This window comes from Pteropus alecto, unplaced genomic scaffold (assembly GCF_000325575.1).
Source record: "Pteropus alecto unplaced genomic scaffold, ASM32557v1 scaffold3, whole genome shotgun sequence".
NCBI lineage: Eukaryota > Metazoa > Chordata > Mammalia > Chiroptera > Pteropodidae > Pteropus > Pteropus alecto.
In genome coordinates this window covers 37,188,749-37,200,322 of record NW_006442484.1, presented here as the reverse complement: position 1 = coordinate 37,200,322, position 11,574 = coordinate 37,188,749, and the positions used below count along the sequence as shown (strand labels likewise).

The window sequence follows — 11,574 nt, the reverse complement described above, 5'->3', positions numbered from 1 at the left end:
GCTTTTCTGCCAATACTATGCTGTTTTTATTATTGTTACTTTGTAATACAATTTGAAGTCAGGGAGTGTAATACCTCTAGCTTTGTTCTTTTTTTCTCAGCATTGCTTTAGCTATTCAGGGTATTTTGTAGTTCTCTACGACTGATGATTTTTTTTCTGTTGTTTTAGAACGTGACATTAGGTTTTGATGGGGAGTGCATTAAATCTGTATATTGCTTTGGGTAACATGGCCATTTTAACTGTGTTGATTCTTCCAATCCACGAACAGAATATCTTCCCATTTCTTTGTGTCTCCTTCAATTTTTTTAAATAATGTCTTGTAGTTTTCAGTGCATAGATCCTTCACATCCTTTGTTAAGTTTATATTTCTAGGTATTTTATTCTTTTTGTTGCAGTTGCAAAAGGAATTGTTGCTTTTTTTTCATTTCGTTTTTGAAGTTTCATTGTTAGTATATAGGAACGCAATGGATTTTTGTACATTGATTTTGTATCCTGCAACTGTATTTGTTCATTGTTTCTAATAGTCTTTTTATTTTTTAATAGAGTCTTTAGGTTTTTCTATATAAAGAATTATGTTGTCTGCAAAAAGTGAGTTTGACTTCTTCGTTCCCAATTTGGATGTCTTTTATTTTTCTCTTGCTTGATTGCTCTGGCTAGGACTTTCAGTTTTGTTCTTTTTTAAGGTAAATATTCCATTGTATGTCTGTACTACATTTTGTTTATCCACTCATTTGTTGATGGACAGTAGGATGTTTCCACCTTTTGACTGTTATGAATGATGCAGCTATGAATACTGGTGTAAAAATATATGTTCCAGGCCCTGCATTTACTTTGTTTGGTTATGTATCCAGAAGTAGAGTTGCTGGTGTTTAATATTTTGAGGAACTTCCATATGACTTTGGTTTTAGTAAAACTGTATTTGAGGTGGTGGAAAGTCTAGCAGTTAGGACTGGCATATGAGTGAAAGCAACTGTTGCCAGAGATTTTACTTCAAGGAACTTGAAAGACACGATGACTGAAGAGGAGAACATGAATTAATTTAGAGGAAAGGAAGGAAAAGAATTGAGCCAAGGACTGCATCTTAAGAGGAAGAAGGAGCTATAGGACCTAGTTGATGAAACAGAAAAAGAGCTGTTGGAGTTAGGAACAGAACCTGAGTGTTGATACCCACTTAGCTCAAACTCATCCATGTTCACTGAGCACTCTTAGGAGAACTTCCTTTCAGATGAATAAGCTTCTATTTAAGTATGAATTACTTTCAAGTGTTCATGTGTTATAGGTCACAGATCACTACTGAGTGTTGAATTTCTGAGAGACAGAGACTTTTCAAAAAGGTTCTAGAAGCACCTAAAAAAAAGCAGAAGATTTCTAAATTCCTTATTTGGCTGTTTTGTGTTAATAATTTCACAGTTACTTTTCTTTAACTTTTTGTTGCAGTGTGACATACCTTAGAAAAGTGAATAAACCATATGTGGACAACTTGATGAATTCTCATATGTTGCATATACCTGAGTATCCAACACCCAGATCAACAGAATATTTTTCACACCCAGTGGTTCCCTTTTTGTCTCCGCTCACTCACGCACTATCCCCATTATTGTGATTTCTAATACCACAGGTTTATTGTACTTGCGTTGAACCTTTTATAAGTGGACATGTAGCGTGTAGTCTTTATGTACAACTTTTTTCATTTAATACTATGTTTGAGAAATTTATCCATACATTTGCATGTTGTTGTAGTATATATTCCACTATGTGCTTTTACACAATTAACTTATTCATTCTCAAGTTGATAAATATTTTGGTAGTTTCCAGTTTGCGGCTATTATGAATAGTACTGCTATGAATGTCACAATTTCTTATTAAATAGGTATTTTACTTGTTATGTTCACCTCTTTAAAGATGTCATTGATTATTTCATATAAGTGCTTTTCCTCCTAAATGCCTTTCCACTCTACCTAATTACTTTTGGTGTTAATACAAAACATTATTTGCCTAAACATTAGTTTTGAAAGTATAAAGTATAAAGTTCCACAAGAAATTAGGTTTCTTAATAAATTGTATGTACTTGCATTAACATTTTCCTTTTAAAGCATTTATTTTAATTTTACTCAACTATCCAGATTATGTGTCTTAAGTGCATGTTGAACCTGCCAAAATTTCTTATCTCTTCATGGGCTGAATTGTTCAACCTTTTAATTTTGGCACAGATTTTAATTTTGGCAACAGGATGAACTGAAGAAAAAGAAAAACTTCAATATTCTTGATGCAGATTTGTTATCAAACTTAATAATTTACATAGCAATAAAAGGAGATTGAGAATTAGCAAAAAAGTACATTGTGATATTTTATATTATTTTTCTCTTTAGGTTAGTCTGCTTTTATATAAAAATCAACATTACTAATTTAAAATAAATGAAAATTTTATCAATCTGGCTATTTCAGAATTGAGTTGAAATTTGCTATGTTTATTAAAGATACATACATACATAATATATTTGATATAGTTGTATGGAGATATATATGTCCATATATATATATTTGTCTACCTACCTGTCTGTCTGTCTTTTCATCCATCCATCCATCCATCCATCCATGTACATACTCACTGGAGCATTCTTTACAGAAAGAATAATAGAAGACCATGAACTGGTGGTTGAAGTGCTATCTAATTGGGGAATGGAAGAAGAAAATAAGCTATACTTTAGAAAAAATTATGCCAAATATGAATTCTTTAAAAACCCAATGGTAAGTGAAATCCCCATTAATAGTTATGGAAAATAAATGAAATAGTTAAATTCATTTTATGTGAAGAAGAGTTACTATAAATAAAATACAATTCCTTATTTTATAAATTGTAGGTAAAAATTCTGGTTCTGTACAATTATAGTCTCATTTCTTCTTACTCTAACAGTGATTAGTTGACATCATCACAGAAATTCAGATACACAGTTTTGGGAAACTACTGCTGCTTTTTTTTTTTAATTAAATAGTTAAATTCATTTTATGTGAAGAAGAGTTACTATAAATAAAATACAATTCCTTATTTTATAAATTGTAGGTAAAAATTCTGGTTCTGTACAATTATAGTCTCATTTCTTCTTACTCTAACAGTGATTAGTTGACATCATCACAGAAATTTAGATACACAGTTTTGGGAAACTACTGCTGTTTTTTTTTTTTTAATAAAAAAAAACTATACATTTGATTTGGTGAATTAATTATTAGATATCCTCAAGCAGGTTCCAAAATATTATAGACTAACATTTTTCAAAGATTTAAGATATTTAAATAAGAAAATTTCTAAAGTAAAAACAGATTGATGATTGTTGGGTATATTTTCTTTTATCCAGAAATTAAAGATTGACATGAATCTTGCTGTTCCAAATTATTTTGTTTTCAGTGCAATAATTACTGAGCTAAGTAGAAATGAGATAAAGACCAGTGCATTATCTAGTAATTACTACTTTCATTGTAGTTCTCCTTAAAAGAAAATAAATGTATGTCACCTTCTAATGAAGACTAGAGATCTGGAGAAGTCAGAATAGCCTCTGGGCTCATTATTTTAAATTGTTTTTGTCTTTGTAGCTGTAGCATATTTTTATACTGTTTTAGATAATTGGATTGAAATGATCCTTTATGAAAAATATATGATACTCACCATAATAGGATATTTTCAAATCCTTAAAGACTTCTTATATTCTCTTTTATTTGAACCTATTAGTGGAAATGTAATTGATGATCTTTGACAAAGAAAATAAGAGTCCTAATAAAAATTAAATAGAATTAGAATTTGAAGGAGAACTGTTTTCTTGTTGTGAATCTTTATTAAAAGCAAGAATTTAAGTCATAGTTAAAGACACATATTTAGTGCTTGATTTTGGTTTTTTCTTTTTTTTTTTTTTTTTTTTTAAACAAGGCTGTACATTCATATTATAGTCCTTGAGAAGTGGTTCTCAAATGGGGGTCGATTTGACAATATCTGGTGACATTTTTGATTGTCATAACTGGATTAGGGAGAGCTGTTAGTGAGGAAGGCCAGGAATACTGCTAAACATCCTACAATGCAGAGGACAGCCCCCCACAATACAGTATTATTAGACCAAATGTTAATAGAATTACTGTTGAAAAACCCTGTCCTAGAGGAAATACAGTAGAATATATTTTCCCAAACTTGTCTGATCATAAAAATTACCTGAGGGAGGAGGAGAGTGCTTGTTACAAACATAGCTCCAGGATCTACCTGGACCTACTGAATCAGATACTTCGGGAACGAAGCCTAGGAATTCCTTTTTCAGACAATTCCTTTTTGCTGCCCATGAATTGTATAGCTAAACAACTTTGGAAAAACAGTAGGTGGAATAGACTAGAGTTTTAGCTCCCTGGTCCTAGTTTAAGTCCTGGCTCCTATACACTGTGGGCTGTGACCTTGAGTATACTCTTGACTTTATAAAATTGTGTTGAGTCTTTTAGTACCTGCTAGAGTGGTTGCAGGACTTTGGGAAGAGATATGGGAGCAAGCATACTGTCAACCTGAGGGCATTGTTTTGTTACTTACATGGATCTCTCTGCATTAGCATCATTAGCATGCTACTCTTTGAGCCCTACTCCTAGCTTTTCATTAAAATACCTAAAGGTAGAGTCCAGGGACTGGCATTTTTAAAAAACATTTTGGATAGATTTTCAACAGACTGATTTAAAGAACTTTCGTTTCAGATTACTGTAATGGTCATAATTGAATCTTTCCTAGCATGAATTTTGGGATAATGTAACCTCTATCTTTTTGTCAGTATTTTTTTCCAGAGCACATGGTGTCTTTTGCAACTGAAACCAATGGTGAAATATCCCCTACGCAGATTTTGCAGGTAAAATATATTTTCATTAAAGTATGTAAGTAATAACATAATAAAGGGAAACTTTAAGGTTGATACTTATAAATGCCCAGATTTTGAAATGTTATGCCTTGAATGATTAAGTTTTGCTGGAGGTAAAACCAAACAGAAAAGAATAGGAAAGAAAAGAAAAGAGCAAAATCTGGATAAAGAATTCCCTAAATTAATAAGGCCCTCTAGCAATATGATTATTCCCAGTTTTGGCCAATTGTCAAAAGATTTTAAACGTTTAAAAAATGTGTATCAAGAAAGGAAACTCGCAGAGTTTTGCTCTGTGATGGGTTTAAAGTTAGTCTTTTGAAAAATCAAAATTCCCAGTAAATTGTAGACATTTTACTAACATATATTTAGTATTAACTTTTATAAGAAATGCTTTCAGTCTTGTGATAAAATATTTAGCAATTAAATGAAAGGAGAAAAAGATATAGAATATATCTATTTCATACACTAACATTTGTAATAGCTATGATAGCAATACTTGAGTAGAATTGTAAAATATCTTAGCTGAATTAAGAGTACCGGTTATTTAATTAAAAATCTCCTTAGTTTGCATTTATTGGGCTCATTTCTTCCAAACTGGAAGTAGCGTTAGGTGATCATATTCCAAGTCATTTTCATTGCAGTAAAAGAATTTTAGTTATTTTGCTTTATTTTTTGATAGATTAGTAGATTTTACATCAGAAGCTCTATAGTTGTTACCTTTATATATCTTTATAATGTTGGGCAGTATCTTTAGAATGGTTGCTGTTTGATCTAAGTCCTAGGCATCGCCAAACTAACTCAATATTCTTTGATCTTTAATGAAGAAACCTTTTAATATTTTCTTTTTAAAAATACTTTCAATATAGATATTACTTTACATATGTTGGTATATAAATATATTGGTAAATATATTGAGTATCACAGATTTGTTTTCTGTGGGCTTTTTAGTAGGTTATATTTCATTTTTGTACTTCAGAATTTTTTAATAAATTTGATTATCTCAAGAGATTTTTTAAAAAGCTATTTATATGGTACTGGGTTTTCAGAGATATCCCATCAGCATATTAGGGTAAATAACAGCAGCCGTGCCCAGCACCCCAGCTCTAGGCCTTCTAATTGCTTCTCCACTAGAGTATGACAGGGTGCTGGGTTGGAGTTTTTCTTCTGCCTCCTTTTCGATTCTTCTATAATAGTTATATTACTTTAGTTATATTACTTTAATATTAAATTATAATAAAAAGAAAGAAAAGCCATAGCTTTGGAATCAGATAGTCCTGCATGTGCCCCTGACCTCTTTTTTCCATTGAGGCAATGTTTCCAGTTTTTAAAATGTTTCTTCTTTTTCTAGTATGACCTCTATGACTCCCTTTTTAAAATTTAATTGGTTTGGTTTAATAACTTGGAAAGCACTCAGACTAAAAAACCTTCTTGCCTGTTTTGCATGTCAATTAATTAATATCGGTGGCTCATTAAGTTAAAATTGTTTTTAGTAATTTACTTAAAAAACCATAAATATCCACTATGAGCATTTCCCTGAATAGCCTTTTAAAATATGTTGCATTGTTTTAGCTAATAATTTCTTTTACTTTCAGTTTTTCCATTTTGCGTTTGTTTATTCATAGGGATTTATATATTTTCTTCTTTTAATGAGATGCTAATGCATTTTTACTGTCTTATTAAGGATGCTTAGCACAGCTACTCAAAATTATTTCTTTTCATTCTTGTTTTTCTGACTAACACATGTCTCAGTTAATTATTATTGTGTAACAAACTATTCTGAACCATAATAACTTAAGTACTTGCTCATATTTTGCCTGCAATTTTGTGAGTCAAGAATTTGGGAAGGGTTTAGCTGGGTGGGTCACCTCCGAGACACAGTGACTCACAGAGGGACTGAAGAACCCCTTATAAGATGGCTGTTCAACTCACAGAGGGACTGGAGAACCCCTTATAAGTTGGCTTTTCATTACACGTGCCTGGTACTCCTTGGCCTATCTGTCTCTCCATGTGGTGTCTCAGCCTCCAAAGCTTTCCTAGTTACACTGGGCTTCTCATCACATAGCTATCTCAGGGTATTCATATTTCTTATGTGACAGCTAGCTTCCAAGAGTTAAGATGTAGAAGCCATCAGGCTAGTTAAAGACTGTAATTTTAGAAGTGGCTAACTGTCACTTCTGCCATATTCTATTGGTGAAAGCAGCCACAGCCTTGGCCAGATTCAAGTGGGGTGGAGAAACAGACTCCACCTCTTTTCCATTCGGGGCCAAGATCGCTTTGCAGAAAAAGACATGGGGCTGAAGGTTTTGTTGTAATTCTCTTTGGAAAACACAACTTGCCATACTTACTCATAACTGAGAGCCATAGTATACAAAGAAGAGATTGTTTGCTTTACTCTTATCAAGGAGGGTGAACGTGGCTTCAATCTCTTATTAATTTTTAGGATTGTGGTCTTACACCATATGAAGCTGAGGTTGGTGGGTTCTCAGTGAAAATCATAGAAAAGGATGAAAAATATCAGGACTTTGTAGATGAAACCCAGCATTTCAGATGGACGTTCAAATAGCTTACAATTTTGGTATTTGACTCAGTACTGATGACTTAGAATGTATATTTTGTGAAAGTATTTTCATTTGGAATTTGCCTCATGTTACTAAAAAAACTGATTTATTTTCTGCTGTATACCTGTTGTCATTTCTGTAGTGGTATATATAATTGGTATTGATACTGTTAGATTTTACATGTTCGTATTTGAAATCTTAACATGATTAGTATAAGGCTATAATCTAATTGATTCAAAAACAGTATGAGAGTGTCTGATTTTTCTTCCAGATATTTCTGAGTTCAAACACATATCCTGAAATCCATGGCTTCTTACATGCAAAAGAACAGGGAAAGAAGTCCTGGAAAAAGATTTACTTCCTTCTAAGAAGATCTGGTTTATATTTTTCTACTAAAGGGACATCAAAGGTAATGGAAAATATCAACGATGTGTTATGAGTCATAAATAAGTTGTAAGTTAAAATGAGTTTTACTTTCTTTTACTTATTACCTTTATTGATCTCAGGAGTTGGTAATTTTCTTTTTTGGACTCCAAAGATTTGCCATAATCTGTTGAAAAACTAACTATTCAGCTTTATTTCCCACTAGTTCGAAATACATTCCTTGTTGGAATCTAGATGTCCTTATTTCAGTACCACATACTCTGCTCATCTCTTCACTCTGAATTCACCTTTCTTTTTAACCTAGGGTACAAATTTTGAGGCCTAATATAATTCACAGTTTTTCTTTTTACCCTAGGTCATACTACTGATCTTGCTCACTTCTGAACATCTATTGATGTTGATGCCGTTAGTAATACTTAGCCGAGTCCAATTGCTCTTCAATTCCTTTGTGTATGTTAGTTTTGTCTCTTTAGCTAGATTGTAAATTTCTAGAAGAAGTCATGTTGTGACTGGGCTGGATATGTTTATTTGCATGTTTGTGTATGTATATCTATGTATACAGTTACATAGAAGTACATGTGCAGGTGTCTATACACCCGTACATAATCACTTATGCACGTAATTCCCACAGTGCTCAGCACTATGCATCCTGTGTTTCTTTGTAGTCTGGTTGATGTAGACTATGCCATATGGTCTGTGTTTTATAAGTGTTGACATTTTATGCAATGCATTGATACCTTTCAAGTAAAACTACTTTTGAGAATTTTCATGAGGGCTTATTTTAACTCTATTTTCATGCATCTGTTGTCAGTGACAGCATTGTTGATTCTTTATGGGTAATTTGTCGTTTTTCTCTGGTTGTTTTTCAAATATTATTATAATCATTGTTGTTTGGTAATTTCCCTGGCATATTTCTAGTAGATTCAAAATATCCTGCTAAAACTTGTTGCTTCTCAACATATGCCTTCAAACTTTAAATTCCTATTTTTCTTTTATGCTGGAAATGTTCATCCATTATTTATTTCTCATTCTCATTATTTGATCCTTTAAATTTTCAAGAGGATCAGCTGTCTTGGCTAGTTATGGCTCCATGTGCCCGTTTGCTTGTGGCTGCCTAACTCCAGTCTCTACCTCTGTTTTCACATAGCCTTCTCATTATTCTCTGTGTATCTCTTATATGGACACGTCATTGAGTTTAGGTCCTAACTGCATAATCTAAAATGATCTCATCTTGAAATTGTTAATTACATCTGCAAAGACCCTTTTTCCAAATCATGTCATAGTCACAGTTTCTCGGGGGTAAGGACATGGATATATCTTTTGGGGGACTATCATTCAACTCACTGTAGGAAGCAAGTGAAAAATTTTGAGCAAGAAAGTGAAATGATCAAGTTATAAGATTAGTATGGCAATAATGAGCTAAAAATATCAAGTGGAGGGAGAGAGAGAGAGAAAAAGAGTGAGGAGGGAACAAGCGAGGCAGGGAGTGCGGGAGAGGGAAGTGGAGAGATGCAGGGGGAGATGAGAAGCATAGATGATAATTAGATGATGATAATTAGATGATAATTTCAGTAATGCAGAGTGGAGGTGATGGGATCTAACCTGGGATGAGCAGTAGAGGGAGAAGAAAGTGATGGATGTCAGATTAAATGGCAAAGGGCCAGGATGTCAGATTGATATGTGAGAAGAGGAAAGCATTTAAAAATGTTCTTGGAAGGAAGGAAGGAAGGAAGGAAGGAAGGAAGGAAGGAAGGAAGGAAGGAAGGAAGGAAGGAAAAAGAAAATGATTTACTAGAATAAACAGGAATAGAAGATTTGCTAGAAGATCATTATTTTAGAAGTAAGATACTAATGATCTTAGTTCTACATATATTGGGTTGAGAGTGAAGCATCTAAATAGAAATGCCTGGAACACAGTTAATGATGGGGACAGGTATTTGGGTGGTTGTCCTAAAGGACCTAACAGAAGCTGCAAAGGAATAATATTTGACTCTTTTCCATATTTTCCCCAACTTGCATAGTTTCCACCTTTCCCTTGTATATAGTTTTCTTCGTTGCTGTTTATGCATGCGTGCACAAATGTGTATGTGTATTTTTTTTGTTTTTGTTTTTTGATTTGTAAGTGGTTGAATGCTTCTGAAATGGGGCTTTACTCATTTAGTAACCCATCCTCTTACAGAAATCTTTTACTTTAAGTATATATTGTTTGACGGCTAGTATTTTATCATATAGATGCATTTAACTAATTATTCATGAACATTTAATGTAGTTTTCAAATTTTTATATCATATTGTTAGGTTGAAGAATTACTCATTTTTGTGCTTAAGGTTTTAGGCTTTTTTGTGACCACTTTAATAAGCTTCATTTTTTCCCAATGTTCCTAGTATATGAAGTTACATATAAGGTGTTTTTTTGAGCAAATGTGTTCTAGATCATCTTTTTGCTTTTGAAATGAGAGAAAAGTAGCTTCTAAATTCAGTAATCATGTTTATCTCACTGTTTTTTCAGTGCTTCTTCACTGGAGAATATGATATTGTCTCTTTAATTCCTAAATTCTTACTTCTTCAACAGGTTTCTTATTAAAATCAATTGCCCGTTCTATTTTACTTCCCCTTCCACCCATTATACAACACAACTCTTTTTTCTTCTAGTAGATCCATGCTTTTATCTATACAATGGTCATCTTTTTGGCTAGGCAAGATTCTAAGCATCAAATCTCCATTCAGTCCAGACCTTACATCTTTCCAACACAGGGTCTTATTTTGCTGTACATCAGTACATAATATTCTTTTTTTTTTTAGACTGTATCTAATGAGCTCATGTTCAATAGTTTATACATGAAAATGATTTTAACTTCCCCTCAAAAAGAAATTTGAGATATTAGGTAACCTCAAGAATTATGACCTATACAAATTATGTAGGTTATCTAATGTCTAATATTGACATTTCTACCTGACAAGGAGACCATTTCCTGTTTTTTTAATGTTTTTTGTTGTTGTTGTTTTGTTTTGTTTAGTTTTGTTTTCCTCTGAGAAGGGTCTCAATTTATTTTACTTTCTAAAGGTGTAGGCTGCATGGAAATTAGATAACCATTGCTGCAAGCCTTGAAGATGTGGCTGTGACTTACATTTACAGAAAGACATCTAAGTACCCTCTTCTCCAGCTACCCCCTGATGTAAACATATGTTTGCATAACTATTGCTAAACATACCAACTTGTAGCCTTATAGACTTATAGTGTCATAAGCCTCGATATATCTGCAGTAATAAATCTAAGAGCAATCAAGAGAGGACACATCATGCCTTTGTGGCCTTCCAGTGTTTCTTGAGCCACCTTTTTCCTGAAATTCAAATGACTCAGTTACATTGACTTCTACAATATTAGTGGACATGGTTGGTTTTATTCCATCTTGATAGAAATAAGATATTTTTAGTAGCAAATCACTTTCTATCAAGGAATGAAGTTTTAAAGGCCATGCCAAAAAGAGTATCTTTCTCCTTCTTCCTCCCTTATTCTATGGGCCCTAGCCTGGGTCTTTTTTAGCAATTTTGTTTTCTGTCTTATTCTTTCATGGAGTTGAGAACTATATTTAATCATTACATCAAAATGCCTAAGAACATTGACACACACAGAAATAGTGACGTACGTAGAAACTCTTACTCTACCAGTCATCAGAGAGTAGCCTGCTGGTAAATGACTGAAATTTCTCTGGATTTGAATTTGAATGGGTTACTCAAGTTTCTGAATGTTGTTTATAT

The 11,574-nt window shown here is 32.9% G+C and overlaps 1 protein-coding gene across 2 annotated transcripts in view; it reads left to right on the top strand.

Annotated features, from left to right (window-relative positions):
• The window catches only part of GRB14 (growth factor receptor bound protein 14), a 112,993-nt gene that overhangs the window by 84,571 nt on the left and 16,848 nt on the right, over positions 1-11,574 (top strand). For both annotated transcript variants that reach the window (XM_006921133.2, XM_006921132.1), the window contains 3 exons: positions 2,627-2,748; positions 4,791-4,865; positions 7,704-7,841. In XM_006921133.2, the coding sequence (XP_006921195.1) occupies positions 2,627-2,748; positions 4,791-4,865; positions 7,704-7,841 (335 nt within the window). The remainder of the gene's footprint in view (positions 1-2,626; positions 2,749-4,790; positions 4,866-7,703; positions 7,842-11,574) is intronic.